Here is a 21321-nt window from a genome sequence, read left to right on the forward strand (position 1 = left end):
CGACAGCCGGTTAAACTTTTCCTTCGTCGTTGCCTGTCTCAAAAAGATGATTTTTTTTTTTTTGAGTCTCTGCGGGCTCTGCTCACGAGCAGCATGGACTCAACGGCACCTAGTGGTCCCGGTCGTTCTGCTCGGTCGTCCTGCGCCTGGCATCCCGGGCGTCCTACAGGTTGTTCTGCTTGGTCGTCCGCCGCCTGGCATCCATTCGGTTGCCTTCTGCCTTCGCCCCGGCTTTGCGGCTTGGCCGTTTGTTGCCGTTGAATAGGGTTGCGGGTCTTGCCAAATGCACTACTGCCCTCGTTTGGCCAGTTTTATTGCTTTAAAATGGATTTAAGCTTTGTGCTTTGGAGATAAATTGAATCACAACCCATAGATGTCCCTTTTGAAAAAAAAAAAAAAAAAACATAAAAGACATATAAATATGTCTTTGGGACACTGAAACAATTTAAAATAGAACGTATTTATACGTTTTTGGGAGCAAAAGAGTTAAAAGACTTGTCATAATAACTTGACATTTGCTTCACTAATTCTAGTAAATCATTTCACAAATGTGGAAACATACTCTTGCAAGAATATGAATTCAATAGACATATACAGAAGCCTGTGTGATTATCAGAGGAGATGTGCTTGCCATTTAATCACCGAAGAGATGAAAGGGAATGTGCGTTATTTTCAGATTCACACAGCATGGCCATTTGTCAACGTCAAAGTGTGATTGCTTTGGACCTACAGCACAGTTATCCACTGCTTGTCAAAATACAAGTCACCGCGGCTTGTAGAGCTGGTCATTCATCCGGGAGATGCAGGCAATCTTAGATGATATTAGACCATTTCCCTGCATCCCTATATCGTGAAAACATGCTTTGTTGTTGTTTGTGCATTTGATTTCAAATTTAAATAAGAAACGCTTGTGAGAGCATTGTCAGTAAATGGTAATCTAATAGGAAATACCATATGTGAAACATGCATTGTATGATATATTTTATAGGGTTGGGAATCTCTGGTATGAAGCCGATTCGATATGTATCTAGATATACAGGTTACGATTCGATTCAACAACGATACATTTTTAAGGCAGAGCGATCCGATACGATTCGATACAGTTTAAGAACGATACGGTTCGATACAGTGTGAAAACGATACGATAGTAAACATTTGTTGTTTGTTCTTACAGTATTTTAAATGGATAAAAAAGACCAAATTTCTACAAGCAAAATTAAACAACAAAAGTTCATACCAATGTATGTTTATTTTTGAGACATGAAAAAAAAGATAAGGCCAACTAGATGACCATCATTTTGTTGGCTGGGATTGATGATAAAATAAAACTCCAGTGACAGACAACAATAAAGTGCGGTAATTCAATCTCTGTATTTCCTGGTGTTATGAACACAAGAGGTAGGTAATTTAAGTGCAACCTTTCAACGTAAAAATCTTACAAACTAAAATTATATGCAGGAGCTCTAGAAGAAAAGAATTAAACCTGCTAGTGTTATCATAATAAATAAATAATAAATAAAGCATAATGCTATTATTCTTTACCTCTGGTATAATTGGGGGAATAAAAACATGGCATTTTAGCCAGATAGGTCAATAATCATTATTTTAACCTTATACACAGCAAAGTCGTTCACTTATGCCCGTGCTTCCACATTTTTATTCCTCATCACTGTCCATATCTTTTTTGAAGGGCAGATTTTTCTTGAGGAAGATCAACTGATCCACATGTTCATGTTTAAGTAGACTGCGTTTCGTGGAAACAATATCTCCAGCAGGTCGTGCCATTGTAGTGGGTTATTTTTCAGGGTTAAAAACTCACGATCTCTGTCCCATGCGAATCTGGCTGCCGTCTTCACTTCAAAGTCCGACGTGCGTTGAAAATCAATCGCTGTCATTCGTAACTTCCACCTGGCAAGCTGGCATCAGCGCTCGTGTTGTTTGTCCATTGTTTTAGCATGCGTGACTGTGGTTTCGTTTGCTCTGGCGTAGTTATGACACGCCTGTCATGATCGAAATGCATGATGGGGAGTTGAGGCAAACACGACTGTGAGTAGTGGCTGTTCATGTTATGTGATGTGTGCTGTCTCACTTGAATTGCGGTGATCCTTGGGGTCGAGCAATGGAGAAGACACTGCGCAGCATTATTTAAGTGCAAGCTAATTATGTGTCATTCATATACACGTCGCTTGGTACCAGAGGTTGCGCTAGACATTTTCGTTGTCTGTCATTTTGACTGACAGGGTCATAAAAATCCGGTCATAATCTATTTTTACCCGTCACTTAAATTTTTTAAATGATAATGATGACATATTCAATAGTATTTAGTTTTCATTCATTTTTAATTAATATTGTAACGCTTGCTTGGCGGCGAAAAATTAGACACGGAAGTCGTGGTATTTTTCTCCCTCTTTTTACTCTGCTTACCGCCAACAACACCAACAAAACAACAACTCTGCCCCCAAAGAAAAAGAGGCAACTATATAGACCCCAATCACCAATGTCACACAATGATCTTAATTGTGGTTGTCAGCCCAAAATCTTCTAAATATATATTAAATGCATCTTACCAGATATAAAATGACTACTACATAGTCTGTGGTGATCGTTTGGTGCCCAGATTTCTTGTCGAATTACAGCAGTCCATCTCGCTCTCCTCTTCGGGTCTCTCAGAATACGGTAGAACTTCAAGTCTCTCCGTCTATCTTCTCTGTTACTGCAACCAACCGCCACACACGTCTTCACCATTTTGATTATTAATGTTAACGAGCAGAAAAAGACGCCGTAATAGGAGGCACGTACGTAGCGGTAATGTGTAAACACGACGAGCTGACACACAATATGGCGGCTCCAGTCAGGGGGGCGGAGTTGTGACGTCATGTGATTGGGGTCTATACACAGGCGGCATACTAGTCCACCAATTGGATGATGCGCTGGCACACCGGGTGCACCAATAAGAACCTCACGTTGATGTGTCAATCACTGTGCCGCCGCCAGACCCCGGTGACGCTACAATATTCTGACAGAATAGCCAACGACGTCATGCATTAAGAGAGACAATAGCTAATTAATATGTTCACTCGCCACCCTGTGCTCTGGGGTGTGAATTGCAACCTGTCAAAATGACGGACGGACTTCAGTTTTTTCCGTCACCGTTTTAAAAAACCGGTCAACGACGGAAAATATTCGGTTAACGCGACCCCTGCTTGGTACATAAAACTAGCATAGCAATGGTTTGAACACTGATATCTGGTTTCTGTGCTCGCGATAGCCGAGTCCGTGTTGTACTATCGATACATCTATGATTTACTGGCTTTTTACTGTCGAATAGTTATTTTGCTATCGATACAGCCAAATCGCTCGCCTGTAAAACCGGATATCCGGTCGTATCGGTTTATCGTTCTCAAGCTTGATATTTTACCGTGCAATCCAGTGCTGTTCAACCTCCAATTTATACAAATTAATCAATACATTTCTTCCCCAAAAGGTGCTAATGGAAATATCACTAATCTGTTCTATAATCATGTTAGTTATCATAAAACATATTATTTACTGTACAGCTAATGTTTTAAGTCATTATTATAGAATGGTTGAAAAAATGTAAACCAGTATACTGTATGATGTAACATGAGAACAATACATCTTGTTGACCTGCGACGATTAAATAATGAAGTGAAGAAGTTTTATGATTCTTAACTGTCATGCAATAATGCAGTAAGGCAATTGCTGTTTATTTTTCGAAAACCAGATCCTTCTGATTTATATATTCTTTTGTCATTGTCTACTGTGTTGATAGTAGATGTGTCTTCACTTGTTTTATTTTGCAAAAGATTGACAATGGTGATATTTGGTGGTATTAAGAGGTGGATTAGGTCACTTAAATGCCTACTGAAGACCAAAATCTGAATCGCAGAACCCGCCATTGGTATTTTACACCAAGTCATGTGTTACCATTATGAAACATTGCCTGGGTAATTGTCTTTGCTGGCAATTAGCTAACGGGCTGCTTCAGAGCTATTGGCAGGCATATTTTTCACGCTCTTTCTTGCACGCGAGTGCCTTTCGGACTCCAAAGCGTCCTGTGAAGATCAATAGAATCCTATATAAGGGACATTAACCCCGACCAGGGGAGTGGTTTGCTGTTGTAGTTTCTTTAATTCTCTCCATTCTGCGTTTAACATTAAGAAATATAGGGACGGTGTCTTTGGTTGCAGGGAATATATGTACGTACATACAATCCCCAGTGCTGGATCGATACTCACCTTCTACACTTTCCTTGTTTTGTTTTGCTCCTTGTAGTCACCTTCCCATGACGACCAATCCCCTGTACCCTTCTTCAGCAGTTTTTTTTTAGCAAAATAATATCGACAAAGCGTCCTTGATGCGGTATGAAATACTATTGGGCAGCTCTTGTGAATAAATCAATGCCTTTAAAGCAGTTTAGAATGTATTGAATATGTTATCAGCAATCATTGTGATTCTCATCTAGTAGATTATGTTTTTTCCCACTTGGGAGGAAAAGTTCTTGCTAGCGTTGTCCACTAATAAAAAATCACACGCAGGAGTAAGAAGGAGACTGAAAACCTTCATTACTAATACTAAAATAACTGATTGGTTTTGAATAAAAAAATCAGGTCAATACTTTTTTTTTGTTTTTTTGTTTTTTTTGTTAATGTGGGCATTAGTTTTGTGATGCATGCTTTTATTTTGGCGCAGGAAGCGTAGAGCAGGTTGTACTTCCACACGCGAGAGCATTTACATGTACACATGAGAAAGCAGCTGAGTGAAGAGATGACAGCCTGACAGCGCACATTTTTGCTTGTGAAGCATCCAGAGGTGACGGCTGTTTATTGTGTGCTTTTATTTGTGGTCAAATACATGGGGCGAGTTTATGTGATTGTTTTTGATGATGTGCGGACGCTAACTTATAGGTGTTAATCGTTTGTTATTTCTGTCAGCAGTTACTTGTAAACACAAATTTGAATTGCTGTTATTGAAGATGAGACTAATGTAATTTCATTTTATTTTGTTTCATTCTGCAAGTGCTGATGTTATGAGCAGCTGAATGATGTCAGCAAACCAAAAAGGCACTTGGACACTCCACGGAAGTTTTTGCAAACTATTTTTTGGACTGATGAAACCAAAGTTGAATTGTTTGGGAGTAACACACAACGTCATGTGTGGAGGAAAAATGAAACCGCTCACCAACATCAACACCTCATCCCCTACTGTAAAGCATGGTGGACGGAGCATCATGATTTGGGGCTGATTAGCTGCCCCAGGGCCTGGACAACTTGCAATCATTAATGGAAGAATGGATTCAAAAGTTAATCAGGATGTTTTGCAGGAAAACATTACGCAGTCTCTCATACAGTTTAAGCTAAAAAGAGGATGGATGCTGCAACAAGACATTGATCCAAAACACAAAAGTAAATCTACTTCAGAATGGTTTCAGAATAACAAAATACATGTTCTAGAGTGGCCAAGTCAAAGTTCAGACTTGAACCCCATTAAAATGATGTGGCATGACCTAAACACAGCGATTCATGCCAGACATCCCAGGAATCTGACTGAACTACAGCAGTTTTGTAGAGATGAATGGGCCGAGATTAGTCCTCATCGATGTGCCAGACTGATCTGCAGCTACAGGAAGTGTCTGGTTGAAGGGGGGGGGACACAAAATATTAAATGTGATGGTTCACATACGTATTCTACTTATTATACTTATATACCTTCTGTCATTGTTTGCATACTATTATCATTAAAATATGAACCTATAAATGTTTGGGTGATTTTAGTTAACAGCGCTGCCAGGGTCCTGATGAGGGTGTGTAAACATGAACACATCACCCCCATCCTCCGCACCTTACACTGGCTCCCTGTTCACCTCCGTATTGAATTCAAAATCCTCCTTCACACCCATCACTGTCTACACGGTGTAGCCCCCACCTACCTCACCGAACTCCTCACATCACATACTTCAGCCAGAACCCGGTCAGGCCAACAGCATCGTCTACTCCCGCCCAGGACTCGGCTCAAGACTATGGCCGACAGGGCCTTTACAGCTGCTGCTCCCCGTCTGTGGAACGCCCTCCCAGACCACCTCAAAGCCCCACAGACGGTGGATGCATTTTAAAAAGGACTAAAAACTCACCTTTTTAAAAAAGCTTATTCTAGCTAATTTTATTTGACTGTTTTACTTTTATCTGATTGGTATCTGATTTTATCTGTGCTTGTGTCTGTTTTGCTTTTACTCTTTTATTCTTAGTCTTCTTCATTTTATTTATTATTATTTTCTTTTTTGCCAATGTGCACTTTGAGATTTGTTTTTCAAATGTAAAGTGCAATATAAATAAAATGCATTATTATTATTATTAGTTAAGGCAGACAGTTTTTTCATCTGTGTGATTTTGTCAAAGATCAGATCACTTTTGATGGTGATTTTATGCAGAAATGTGAGAAAATCCAAAAGGTTTAGATACTTTTTCATACCCCTGTATGCTTAATACTTTCTGTAGCGCGGCCAATGAAGGTAAATGTCCTCGATGTGAGAAAATATGATATTAGTATTCACAAAATTTATACATACGAATTTCTACTGTCGGTAGCAGCATCAGAGGGGGCGCTCCCGCTTCTTCGGCACCGGCTTTGCAACCATCTTTGCTATGCTTCATCTCGTCATCCCTCTTTCTATTCCTCTCTTTGACAGGCGCTCTAGATTTAGACATACTTTTTTTTCCTCCCTCTCTTTTTCTCGTGTAGGCAATTTTGCTAGCTATTTGACCTTTCCATTTTCCCAAGGCCCGGCTCCAGATTAGATTGCTCCCTGCGTGTTTTGTAACTGTGATTCGCGCGCCCTCAAGATTTATTGTCGCATTCCTTTACAGAAGCCCCGTATGCCAGGTTATAAATGTCCCATGTTTGATGTTAACACTGCGAGAATGTTTTCAGGCTCCTTTTGATCTATTCATAATGGCTCCGCTGTTTTGTAGATAGCTGGGTGTCGTGTTGTGTAGCATCCAGTCAAACTTGAGAGTCCACTGTCATTGTTAAGGCTCTTTCTCACCTGAAGGCAAGAACTGTTTGTGTGTGTGTGTGTGTGTGTGTGTGTGTGTGTGTGTGTGTGTGTGTGTGTGTGTGTGTGTGTGTGTGTGTGTGTGTAGAAATAATGAAAGCAGCAAAAAGGAGTGCATTCGAAGGCAAGATGAGCGATTCTTTGCAAGTGCAGTAGAGGCGAGTAGCACCGTAGCACTCCACTTGACAAGTATACTAATTACTCCCTTTCACAAGAGGAGCTCTAGCCAGCCTCTGCCGCAGTCTAATGGCCTGACCTATGTAGCCTCAGTACTGCCAGATCTACCGCTGCAATTATTTTACAGACGCACATGCGCACACACCGGAATGTAGAGTTTCATCTCAGCGCTTTCAGGGAGAATCAGGTGGAAGCAGATCAGTTCTGCCCCAGTAACCTCTTCAGGGAACCTACTCCTTCTGCATCTCCTATAAACACGGGAATTTAAAAAAAAAAAAAAAAAAAAGTTTTATTTCTATGTTAATAAATATATATACTCACCGGCCACTTTATTAGGTACACCTGTCCAACTGCTCGTTAACACTTAATTTCTAATCAGCCAATCACATGGCGGCAACTCAGTGCATTTAGGCATGTAGACATGGTTTAAGACAATCCCCTGCAGTTCAAACCGAGCATCAGTATGGGCAACAAAGGTGATTTGAATGACTTTGAACGTGGCATGGTTGTTGGTGCCAGAAGGGCTGGTCTGAGTATTTCAGAAACTGCTGATCTACTGGGATTTTCACGCACAACCATCTCTAAGGTTTGCAGAGAATGGTCCGAAAAAGAAAAAATATCCAGTGAGCGTCAGTTCTGTGGGCGGAAATGCCTTGTTGATGCCAGAGGTCAGAGGAGAATGGCCAGACTGGTTCGAGCTGATAGAAAGGCAACAGTGACTCAAATAACCAGGCAGAAAAGCATCTCTGAACGCATAGTACATCGAACTTTGAGGCAGATGGGGTACAGCAGCAGAAGACCACGCTGGGTGCCACTCCTTTCAGCTAAGAACAGGAAACTGAGGCTACAATTTGCACAAGCTCATCGAAATTGGACAATCGAAGATTGGAAAAACGTTGGCTGGTCTGATGAGTCTCGATTTCTGCTGCGACATTCGGATGGTAGGGTCAGAATTTGGCGTCAACAACATGAAAGCATGGATCCATCCTGCCTTGTATCAACGGTTCAGGCCGGTGGTGGTGGTGTAATGGTGTGGGGAATATTTTCTTGGCACTCTTTGGGCCCCTTGGTACCAATTGAGCATCGTTGGAACGCCACAGCCTACCTGAGTATTGTTGCTGACCATGTCCATCCCTTTATGACCACAATGTACCCAACTTCTGATGACTACTTTCAGCAGGATAATGCGCCATGTCATAAAGCTGGAATCATCTCAGACTGGTTTCTTGAACATGACAATGAGTTCACTGTACTCAAATGGCCTCCACAGTCACCAGATCTCAATCCAATCGAGCATCTTTGGGATGTGGGGGAAGATTCCAAACTCAGAGGAATGCTTCCAGCACCTTGTTGAATCTATGCCACGAAGAATTGAGGCAGTTCTGAAGGCAAAAGGGGGTCCAACCCGTTACTAGCATGGTGTACCTAATAAAGTGGCCGGTGAGTGTATATACTGTATAAATGAAACATACACATACACACATCTTCTATTTGAGGAAGCATTTAAAAAGAAGTAAATTGGAAAATCAAATGAGGGGCTTTAAGCTGCCGTAGAGATTTGCAGAGCTGTCGTCCAGCATCGGGAAGACTCATCCATCACGTCGCGCAAGTAGTCAATTCCTGGAGTATCTGTAAATGTTTTCAGATATTAGCCAATTTATATGCTCCGAGATTCATCATGGAAAATCAGCTTTAGCGCGGCGCACATTATCAGGGCCTGTCTCTCCCTTGCTCCATGAAGTTTGATAAACGAGTGCAACCCCCCACCCCTACTCCACGGCTCAATGACTCGGGTGGCATGGTGTAGGGGAGTATGGTGTGTTGGGGGGTAGGCATGTAGAGGAAATGGCTAAGCCCCCCAATCCTCGCCCCTTCCTCAATTTAGCCTCACCGCAATCCACCCAACACACATTGTGGATAGTATTTTTTTTTTTTTTTTTTAAATTTATAAACAAACTTGCAGAGGAGCTCATCAGTGTCAGATGCAATAACAATTGCCATCCGTTATTGTTTATTACGTCCTCCTTCAACAAATGTTGCTACCTAATGATGTTTCTCAGCATTTGCGATAATGACTTTTTCCACCCGGGCGGAGGAATAGAAAGAAATGACACACGTGAGCTGTGATAAATCAATGTTATTTTGTTGTTAGCTCGTCTTCTTTTGGAGTTTTATATACCAACAGTCTCGTGATTTGTTTAGCAAATCCCTGCGGAGGCGTAGCGTTGTATTTGTTGTTTTCCTGCCTCCTCTGTTCTTCCCGTGTTCAGATGCTGACGGTGTGATACGGCGCCTTAGTCACAATTTATACCAACGTGGGACAATTACAGTAAATTTGGTGAATGTTTACAAGGGGGCAAAGATGCGCTGCAGGGCTTTGTTCTCTGTGTCTGGTGCTCTTCAGATTGCGGTTTTTATATTCCTCTGTTTTATGTATGTTGTTGCCTGTAGTGTGTGTTGTGCGTGTGAGTGTGTGAGACAGAGAGATGAGCTCAACGTGTCATGGAGGAGCGATGTAGTGCAGGGCGGGGGCGTCTTTTAATGTATGCTGAATTCGGAAGCTGCAGCGACGCAAGGGACGCTGACGCCCTGTTGTTATTTACTGCTGTGTTTGTGCACACTGTCGAAACCGGGCCGGGTCCTGCAAAGGTATTACAGTGCATGATGAATGAGCATTAGGGTAAATTCATTTTAAAAGCATGGTGATTTATTAACAGCTTGGCCTTCGATTTTCATCACGTCGATTCTTGGATGGAATTCTACAATGTCAGCGCCAAGGTCATCCTCTTTATCGCTATTTTAAATCCTTTTAATTTAAAAATATCGAGTTCAGGAGGAGGAAAATTTTTGATGAGTGATCAAATTACGGAAGAACCTCCAAAGTTGACTGACACTTGTGGGCCACCGATTAATAAGGATTGAAAACAAATGATCTTTCATAGGCAGGATTATAAACAATATTAACATTATGGACATTAAGTTATATTAAATTAGGTAACATTAAGATTAAAAACTTTTTGTCTATATGTGCACTGTGATTGACCAACAGTCAAGGATGTATACCCAAAGTCAGCTCTTAGTGGTTTGGGATTGGTCACCTCAGTAGAGTGGGCGTGATAGGTGGCTTTTGTCATGCTTTATAATTACGACACTATTCACCTTGCTGCAACCCCCAAACTCCGCCCTGATCATCATGGTAATGAAATTCACACTCCACATTGGTCCTTTGGCAAAGGGGCGGGGTCAACAGTGGCTAATTTGTGTGAGAAAGCCTAATAACATTTAACTTTGCTGTCATTCTCTGTCCTTTCCCACATAAGCATACAGTGGGTCAAATAAGTATTTAGTCAACCACTAATTGTGCAAGTTCTCCCACTTGAAAATATTAGAGAGGCCTGTAATTGTCAACGTGGGTAAACCGCAACCATGAGAGACAGAATGTGGAAAAAAAACAGAAAATCACATTGTTTGATTTTTAAAGAACTTATTTGCAAATCATGTTGGAAAATAAGTATTTGGTCAATACCAAAAGTTCATCTCAATACTTTGTTATGTACCCTTTGTTGGCAATAACGGAGGCCAAACGTTTTCTGTAACTCTTCACAAGCTTTTCACACACTGTTGCTGGTATTTTGGCCCATTCCTCCATGCAGATCTTTTCTAGAGCAGTGATGTTTTAGGGTTGTTGTTGGGCAACACAGACATTCAACTCTCTCCACAGATTTTCTATGGGGTTGAGATCTGGAGACTAGCTGGGCCACTCCAGGACCTTGAAATGCTTCTTACGAAGCAACTCCTTTGTTGCCCTGGCTGTGTGTTTGGGATCATTGTCATGCTGAAAGACCCAGCCACGTCTCATCTTCAATGCCCTTGCTGATGGAAGGAGATTTTCACTCAAAATCTCTCGCTACATGGCCCCATTCATTCTTTCCTTTACACAGATCAGTCGTCCGGGTCCCTTTGCAGAAAATCAGCCCCAAAGCATGATGTTTCCACCTCCATGCTTCACAGTGGGTATGGTGTTCTTCGGATACAGTTGAGTAGTCTTTCTCCTCCAAACACGAGAACCTGTGTTTCTATCAAAAAGTTCTATTTTGGTTTCATCTGACCATAACATATTCTCCCAGTCCTCTTCTGGATCATCCAAATGCTCTCTAGCGAACCGCAGACAGGCCTGGATGTGTACTGGCTTCAGCAGGGGGACACGTCTGGCAGTGCAGGATTTGAGTCCCTGGCGGCGCATTGTGTTACTGATAGTAGCCTTTGTTACTGTGGTCCCAGCTCTCTGTAGGTCATTCACTAGGTCCCCCCGTGTGGTTCTGGGATTTTTGCTCACCGTTGTTGTTATCATTTTGACGCCACGGGGTGAGATCTTGCATGGAGCCCCAGATCGAGGGAGATTATCAGTGGTCTTGTATGTCTTCCATTTTCTAATAATTGCTCCCACAGTTGGTTTCTTTACACCAAACGTTTTACCTATTGCAGATTCAGTCTTCGAAGGCTGGTGCAGGTCTACAAATTTGTCTCTGGTGTCCTTTGACAGCTCTTTGGTATTGGCCATAGTGGAGTTTAGTGTGTGACTGACTGAAGTTATGGACAGGTGTCTTTTATACCGATAATGAGTTAAAACAGGTGCGATTAATACAGGTAACGAGTGGAGCCTCGTTAGACCTCATTAGAAGAAGTTAGACCTCTTTGACAGCCAGAAATCTTGCTTGTTTGTAGGTGACCAAATGCTTATTTTCCACTCCAATTTGGAAATAAATTCTTTAAAAATCAAACAATGGTATTTTCTGTTTTTTTTTCCCACATTCTTTCTCTCATGGTTGAGGTTTACCCATGTTGACAATAACAGGCCTCTCTAATCTTTTGAAGTAGGAGAACTTGCACAATTGGTGATTGACTAAATACTTATTCGCCCCACTGTACATTTATTTGGGTTGTGTGGAGAAAAAGGCAATATTGTCTGAAAATTGTATGAGATTTAAACTTTAGAAATTTCACTGTACAAAACAATCGCTGTCTACTACTAAACTGTGTATTCGCGTTTGTCATGTGAGACCAAATTGTGGTGGTGGTCAAACCTCCAATTATGAGCACTAGTGAGACAAGGGCTTTAATGGCTACCGTTAGCCTTCAGGGAGGTTTAATACACATGACTGTTTTGCAGAAGCAGCGTCAAATCTATAAAAGGACCATTAGGATGAGGGGGGGGAAATCAATCCAAATGCCATTAAAGTGGAATAAGTTGCCAATATTGCTGATGTGGTTGCGGCTCCCTTGATTTTCCTTCAGATTATTAGGCACACTCGAGTAGTGACTTTGTTAAGGGAAAACAGTGTTGTCTATAGAGTAATACATCTCCTGGCTTCATAAAGTTTGCCGCCTCATATTTCCCCTGCTTTATTGATTTCCCATTATCATTTGTCATGAGGTGTCCTAACTCAAGGGGAAATTACAACCCCTCTTTCCTGCTTGGGAGTTTGGTATGGATCTGCCGAGGAGGGGAAAAAGAGAAAAAGAGACCAAGCTCATAGAGAAATGAGCAAAGAAATAAAGCCTGTGCTTGGCAGTTCTAAGAGAGAGAATGCGGGGTTATGAGCTGGAGGGTGAGGCTAAAACAGAGATGGTAGCACAAATAAAAGAAGTGTCAGTGAGGAGGGAGTGCTTAAGGCTCAGTCCCTTTTCCGCCTTGCTTTCTTTATTCTGTAGATGAGTACTGGAAGCTTGCTCATTCTCCTCACAACGTAAAAAAAATGAAGAATCAGGTTTCATTTAAATGTCTATTTGAATTTGTGAAGCTTCATTCCGTTTCAGAATCCATTAAGTTTTGTCAATCTCAATAAAAATAGATCAATTTTACCACACAGATTTCTTTCCCATAAAAACAAAAGAAGGAATTCTCTGCACAGTGTTGTTCCAGGGGCCATCCATGCCTGAAATGTGTAGTGAAACATTCCCATGTATTGTCTGTAATGTGGCGACTCTGTCAGGAGCACATGTATCTATATATACATCACTAAAATGGTGTGCCTCCGCCATTTCGTCACACAATTTTACAATCCATTTAATCCAAATCTTTTTAAGAAATGATTTAAGGGTTTTTCCTCCCTCTGTATTTCTTCCTCAACCTATTGCAATGCCCAGGGAAATTCATCCGGCAGGCTTTTCTGTCTGATTTATAATGTTAGTAGACTAAAAATGGGGATGAGACATGCAGAACAGCCGGTGTTTGTAACATAGATAAACTACATGGAGCTCATGTGCTCTGGACTGAAACGTTTATCTATTGAAAACCTGTATAGGTGCCAAGTGGCTGTTTTTTATGGAGTAGTATGCTAATCCAGCATGCGGCAGTTTAATTCAATTAACTATCTGGGGTTTTATCATTCTGAATTAAATAGTTTTTGTATGTGTTCTGTGTATTTTGTTTAAAAAGAAATTCATCTATTTTTAGATTTAAATATTTGTGTAAATTGACAGCATACCCATTAAATATTTAGGCATATTGTTTATGAAAGAGGCCACTACAACAGTAAACTTCTGTGATATTTTTTTTCCACAAACTTTGCTACAGTGCCCTCCATAATTATTGGCACCCCTGAAAAAGATGTGTTTTTTAGCTTCTAATATTTTTTTAATTCAAATAATATGGGACCTTAATGGAAAAAAAGAGAAAAATCCAACCTTCAATACAAGTGTATTCATTCAGTGGGGGGGGGGGGGGGGGGGAAATCCCACATAAAGAAAAAATTATTTGACATCAAATAATGTGTGTCACAATTATTAGCACCCCTGGTGTTAATACTTTGTACAACCCCCTTTTGCCAACAAAACAAGGTCTGGGGACTGAGATGGCCATGGGAGGAGCTTGATTTTGTGTCTGGTGAACTATTTCTGTGTAGATTTGGCCATATGTTTAGGGTCATTGTCTTGCTGAGAGACCCAGTGACGACCCATCTTCAGCTTTCGGGCAGAGGGCAACAGATTTTGATTTAAAATGTCCTGGTATTTCAAAGCATTCATGATGCCATGCACCTTAACAAGGCTCCCAGGGCCTTTGGAAGCGAAACAGCCCCATAGCATCACTGACCCACCCCCATACTTCACACTGGGTATGAGGTGCAAAGGTCCAAAAAGCTCAATCTTGGTCTCACACAAAAATACACACGGTCCCAGGCTTCTACTGGGACCGTGTGCATTGGTCAGATGAGACCAAGATTGAGCTTTTTGGCAACAAACACTCTAAGTGGGTCTGGCATGCCACGAAAGACGCGCATGCTGAAAAGCACCTCATACCAACTGTGAAGTATGGGGGTGGGTCAGTGATGCTGTGGGGCTGTTTCGCTTCCAAAGGCCCTGGGAACCTTGTTAGGGTGCATGGCATCATGAATGCTTTGAAATACTAGGACATTTTAAATCAAAATCTGTTGCCCTCTGCCCGAAAGCTGAAGATGGGTCGTCACTGGGTCTTTCAGCAAGACAATGACCCTAAACATATGGGCAAATCTACACAGAAATGGTTCACCAGACACAAAATCAAGCTCCTCCCATGACCATCTCAGTCCCCAGACCTTGTTTTGTTGGCAAAAGGGGTTTGTACAAAGTATTAACACCAGGAGTGCTAATAATTGTGACACACATTATTTGATGTCAAATATTTTTTTCTTTATGTGGGATTTTTCCCCACTGAATGAATGCACTTGTATTGAAGGTTGGATTTTTCTCTTTTTTTCCAATAAGGTCCCATATTGTTTGAATTAAAAAAAAATTTGAAGCTAAAAAACACATCTTTTTCAGGGGTGCCAATAATTATGGAGGGCACTGTATGTTCATCATCATGTTTGCTGATCTGTTGTTTCTTTTTCACAGCCTCTAAATCCATCCTCAACAGTATGCTCAAGGAACCATCATTAATACCAGACCAAACCTTGGCCAAGAACGTATACCAAGTAAATTGTTCACATTTTCAATGTTTTGTTTTAGTTTTATTGCATGCAGACTACTTTTATAATGAGAAGGAGGAGGGATGTTTTTCTAACATGTTTCTACTAGTGTTGCACCGACAATTTTTGGACTCCCGATTCTGCTATACGGCTGTGCGATACCGATACCACATTTTTTTTAAAGTACCAAATACATGATTTAAATATAAAATCTTTGTGCCTACCTGGTATGAGTGAGAATATATAAATGAGCTCCCCTAAACCCAGAGATTTAAAATGCTCTTAAAGGCCAAAATATCTGGCGGAAAACACTCAGGTGACTTGAAGTTCCGCTCTGAGACCCCCAATTTGGCCAACTTTCAAAATTGTCCGTGTGTCATACAATTTTCTGGGGGAAGAAAAATTTTGAACAAGAGGGCATTTTTAAAAACAACATTTTTTTTAAACAGCAAAACCCTATCTGGAGGTGAGAGCACGCGAGAGCAGAATTACAGACGCCATGACTTTAACAAGGTATTGTCGCGTACTTACCTTGTTTCGATCCAAAAACATTTTGGGGGGATTTTATGGGTGAAACATGGTAATATAACAAGGGTCGCGATGCAGAAATCGCAGACATCAAGGAGTGGTCGAGATTTTCTTTTTCATATATTTACCCTTTCAACGTTTTTTTTTTTTCCCCCAATTTTTCTTTGTTTGGATCGATTATTTATCTTCAAACATATCGGAAAAAATGCGACAGTGACAAAAAAAAAAATACAGTGATAGTTATGTGGTAGATATCCGTGACTTTTTTACAGACGGCATTTTTTTCATTGTGTAAGTCGTTTTTTTTTTTTTTTTTTTTTTTTTTTCAAACGAAATATGAGACATCAATTAATGATTCTAAGCTAAAAACTACAGACATTTTGAATATTAGATATAATTACCTTCGTTTTATGGCTGGGTTGAAACAAAAGCGGTTGCGTAAACGGGGGTTTTCAGAGTATAACGGACAAATTAAAAATAGTTCGGGGGCTTAATGCGCCATGAATCTGCTATGGCAGCATATAGACATATTGTTCTATCAAACGCAACAGTTGTTTTAGCCTAAAATACAGTAATTTCTTTTCAAGAGGTGTGCAAGAGCAGAAACTGCTTTTTCAGTCTTGTCTGTGTTTTCCACCATATATTATATGTAATGTTTGTTCAATTTAGTATCACACCTATTCCAGTATTTAGTCCACACTCCATGTCATTATACCACATTAGTATATTAGCTTAACTCATGTGCTAATCACTTATGCTAGCAGACGACACAAGTTTGCAAGCCTGCTTTTTCCAGTTTTTCCTCTAGCAAAGCGAACGTCTTTATAGACGCTCATGTCAATGTCAATATTCACAAAACTCCAAATCATGGCTTCTATTACCATTTAACGGGTATATTTTTCTCCCATTTAATGTATATGCTTATACGTTGACCCATACATTGAAAATATGACTGCTAAATGAACACATTCATCAATACATAACCAGTTTAAAAGTCTCCGAGGTTAGAAAAAAAAAAAAAATTCTCTTCTTCTTGTGTTTCTTCAGCGGCATTTGCAAAGACATACTGCGCCGCACCGAAATGTTATTTCTTTGCACTAGCACATACCAATACCTGCATTTTAATGCTGTATTGCAGCCCTTCTGATACTAGTATCGGTATCGGTGTGACACTAGTTTTCTCATAGTATAATACTGTATGGCATCCCTTACCTCACCTCCACCTTTCTCTCATCCTCTCTCTCACTCCACATGCTGTTTACCCCCCCCCCCCCCCCAAACCAACCCCCCCACCCACACACACACACACACTCCCCCTTCCTCAGTGCACAGTAAACGACTGCTGTTATGGACCACTGGTAGACTGCATCAAACAGTATCCTATCCCATAAAATTTTAAGCTTGAAATTGACGAGGAGCTATTGAAGGGGATGAGATGTGTCTGCCTTCACCCCACATAAAAGTTCTACTTCACGGAGGAAGCATTTGCCATCCTTCTATTGCAAATGACGCAGGATGTGGAAGAACTATATAATGGCTGGGATTCTAAATGTCCGTGCGCAGGTAAATTGTAGTAAAAGAAAAAAATTGTCAAGAGTTGGGCAATATTGAATTACTTCAATTGGTATGACCCCCAGGTGGCTTGCGTGCATTTTATGAATATTCTTATGTAGTTTTATCATATATCAACTGCAGTTCAGCACCATGGAGAGTTCACATCACACTTATATACACCACGTACAGAATTACTCACTTACGCAATCCGTATCAACATTCACTTGAGATATTATCGGCAATTGAAGTATGCATACTGTGAATATGTAATTCAAGTTTATTTATGACTTACTCAATCATGCTGGATTAACCAGGAGCGAAATGTTTTGCGCATTCACTACCACCAGTTTTCAAATCAGAGTGGAGCCACCACTTGTTAGTTTTGCTGGAATGTGATTTTCCATGAAAGATGGCATTTTCGTTCAGTCTATGTTATTTCATTTTTAATACTGCTGACATATCTTGTATAAGGTTTGTTTAAATAATGCTAAGTATTATTCGATTCTCTAATTAATTGCTCAACAGTGCTTATGAGAACGAGCTTCATTTGCTTCTATAGCAAAGTACAGTTACCCAGTTCATGTGACAGCAGCGCTGTCTTCATTGGTCTTGATGCACATTTCAAGGTATATACATAATTTATACAGTCAAACAAAGTAAGAAATTATTGTATTGCTGTTGCTACAGATTTAAGAGTTGCACATGGTACCTTCTCAGCCTCTCTTCCCAATTTGTTATTACAGTAATGCACTTTAGGGCTTTGCAGTGAGCGCTGATTAAGGCTGACCAGAAAACTTGATTATGCTCTAGGGCTTTGGATTAATAAGTGGCATGAAGAGAAATGACTTTTACTTTGCATAATAAGGCCCAGTAGACTTTGCAGCAAATATGTCAATGCAGGAAAAGCAATAGTACTGCACATAAATAATGATGACTGAATGCTTTTTAGTTTTTGCTCATAGTGCATGCATTTTCATGCTCTAGTGGAAAGCAACTGTTTTTTTTTTGGAATCCTTGACTGTTATCCACAGTGCTATTGGCCAAGAACACGAGGTGCTGCTGTGTGACAAACTCAAGGAGAAAAATTTGTCCTTCCTGGGTAAGTGATTATTTTATTTTTAAACCTAGATTTACAAAGTTTCATTGGTCATTCAAGTCTAACCTTTGTTGCATGTAGGCTTGGTACACAAAACAGTGGTCATGATTGTTTGCTGCAAATGGATGTGTGAGTTTACTTCTAAAAGGTTCATGTTAGTAAAATTGCAAACCTCCACTTAGGCTTGTGCCACTATGATATTCTGATGGTATTATAAGCTTAAGCCAAAAATTCACGGTATCACGGTATTGCAATTTCAGCTCTAAAATGTGTTAGAGATATCTGGGTTTAAAAATTTTTTTAAATCCATTGAACAGGATTTTTATTTTTCAAAGCATATTAGCAAATTGGAACATAAGTATAATGTTAAGTTAAAATTAGTAAAAATATATGTGTGTATATATATATTAGGGCTGCAGCTATCGAATATTTTAGTAATCGAGTAATCGACTGAAAATTCTATCGATTAATCGAGTAATCGGATAAAACAAATATATTTTTAGGTGAAGAGCAATTATAAATATACATGAGAAAACAAGACATTTTATCATTTTCAGTCAATCAATGTCTTTATTTTTGATGTATATTGTTAAAAACAGCCAACAATTGTATCTCAGATGTAACTAGAATTTTAAAAAATGACTAATTCACTGCTTTCACTCAAAAAACCTTTAATCTTATTTTTTAAAAGTATATATATATTATATAATATATATATATATAAACACACCTAAAAATGCCTTTACGCTTGATAACACACATCACTTAAAAGTTAGGATTTTTTTCCCACGTTTTTCAATTAAATATCTATTTGTGTCAAGCCATTTTTAAGTTCTAGTTAAGTTTTAAGTTAGTCTAAACTGTAAGTCCTGATAGGATTTTGAGTTTTTGCACTGTTCAAAATAAATGTATGATACAGGCTGTATTGGAGCACATTAGGGACTAGTGCTACTTGGTGTTTTATCCAGCAATGACTACTGAGCTAAAATTGATAGTTAGCATTATTGAGTTTTTATTTGACACCCTCATCACTCCACAACGCTATGTTGTGTAAAGCCTGTATGAAAGACACGTTAGCCACGCATCGAAAGCGGTCTTAATTAATTGAAACCTAGCCCTCCGCAATGCTAACGTAAGGTGAGCTAGTAGTGACAGTAACGTTAATCTTATATATTAGCGCTTAACGCTCTTTATTAGCGCTTAGCGCTCTACTGCTTTAAGATGGCGGCTGTTTGCTAACGCTGCCCAGACGCGGCCTAGTCTTTCACTGTGCATCTAGTTCAACATACATGTGATCTCTATGAGACGCACCAGATGCTATCTGTTACCAATGTAGCATTGTGCGGGCTAGTATTTAGCAATGTCGGCGTCGTTTGTGGCGGCTGTCAGCTGCGGTAAGTTGTTTTTTTTTTCCCCCTTCTTCCTCTCCGCACGTGACAGCGCGTTGTCCCGCATTAAAAGTAGTCCTAGCAAAACGTGATGCTTAGAGCTGTCAAAATAAACGATTACTCGAGGTGAATAAAATTACTCGGATCACTTTTTAAACTCGAGTTACTCGAGTTGCTCGAGTATTCGTTTCAGCTCTAATATATATATATATATATATATATATATATATATATTAGGGCTGTCAAAATTATCGCGTTAACGGGCGTTAATTAATTTTTTAAATTAATCACGTTAAAATATTTGACGCAATTAACGCACTAGGCCCGCTCAGACAGATTTAAATGTCAGTACAGTGAAAGGCCAACTTGTTAATTGTGTTTTATGGAGTTTTTCCACCCTCTGCTGGCGCTTGGGTGTGACTTGCATATGTTATGTGGCGTAATGTCGCCCTCTGCTGGCGATTCAGTGCAGCTGATTATTTGGGTTTCGGCGCGCTTTTCTGACGTGATTATATGTCGACGCGAACTCACACTAATAGACAGTGCTATTCAGACCAGCTAACGTCCGCATCCAGTATTCAGTGGCAGTTCTCATAGCCCCATCACACTGTTTGTGTCTAATACATGCATCGCTTGTGAGTTATATTCCTCCTTTGTTTATATTCATGAGCATTAGATAGTTATTGATGATGTATATTTGAATTTGTTCACATATATGGTGAAATGCAGTTACATTGTTAGATGCTTGTGAGCTAATTGGCTAGTGCTACTGCTCAAATGGACACGTGTGTGTACATTTTATGTTATTTTGTGATTTATGCAAGTTATTGACACATTGCCTTGTTATTTTCAGTTTTACAAAAATACAAGAAACGTGCTCCTGTCAAAAAGAGATGACTTCAGTAAAGCCCATGCAACTTTGCCACACCGTCTGATTTCTTTTTGGAACTTATGTTCGCTATCTGTCAATTTGTGTACTCACACACATTGAGGACAGAATAGAGCTACTAGTTTAGTTTTTTGATTGAAAATTTAACAAATTTTTATAAAACGAAAACATTAAGAGGCGTTTTAATATAACATTTCTATAACTTGTACTAATATTCATCTTTTAAGAACTACAAGTCTTTCTATCCATGGATCACTTTAACAGAATGTTAATAATGTTAATGCCATCTTGTTGATTTATTGTTATAATAAACAAATACAGTCCTTATGTACCGTGTGTTGAATGTATATATACATCTTGTCTTATCTTTCCATTCCAACAATAATTTACAGAAAAATATGGCATATTTTATAAATGGTTTGAATTGCGATTAATTGCGATTAATTACGATTAATTAATTTTTAAGCTGTAATTAACTTGATTAAAAATTTTAATCGTTTGACAGCCCTAATATATATATATATATATATATATATATATATATATATATATATTTCAAATAAAATAAAAATAAATGCAGTCCTTTAGGTGAGCCTAAACCCACAGCCACAGCTCAACATTATTACCATCACAACAAAAATAATTGAATAATCTTCCATAAAAAGCACGTG

The 21321-nt window shown here is 39.6% G+C and overlaps 1 protein-coding gene across 5 annotated transcripts in view; it reads left to right on the top strand.

The window, feature by feature from the left end:
• The window catches only part of cdin1 (CDAN1 interacting nuclease 1), a 152707-nt gene that overhangs the window by 65928 nt on the left and 65458 nt on the right, over positions 1-21321 (top strand). For all 5 annotated transcript variants that reach the window (XR_009067176.1, XR_009067177.1, XM_057859795.1 and 2 more), the window contains exons 7-9: positions 15122-15201; positions 17049-17098; positions 18309-18376. Coding sequence is in view for 3 of the 5 variants with exons in the window: in XM_057859795.1 (XP_057715778.1) it covers positions 15122-15201; positions 17049-17098; positions 18309-18376 (198 nt within the window). In the remaining 2 variants the exon portion in view is untranslated. The remainder of the gene's footprint in view (positions 1-15121; positions 15202-17048; positions 17099-18308; positions 18377-21321) is intronic.

This window comes from Corythoichthys intestinalis, chromosome 15 (genome assembly GCF_030265065.1).
Source record: "Corythoichthys intestinalis isolate RoL2023-P3 chromosome 15, ASM3026506v1, whole genome shotgun sequence".
Classification (NCBI taxonomy): domain Eukaryota; kingdom Metazoa; phylum Chordata; class Actinopteri; order Syngnathiformes; family Syngnathidae; genus Corythoichthys; species Corythoichthys intestinalis.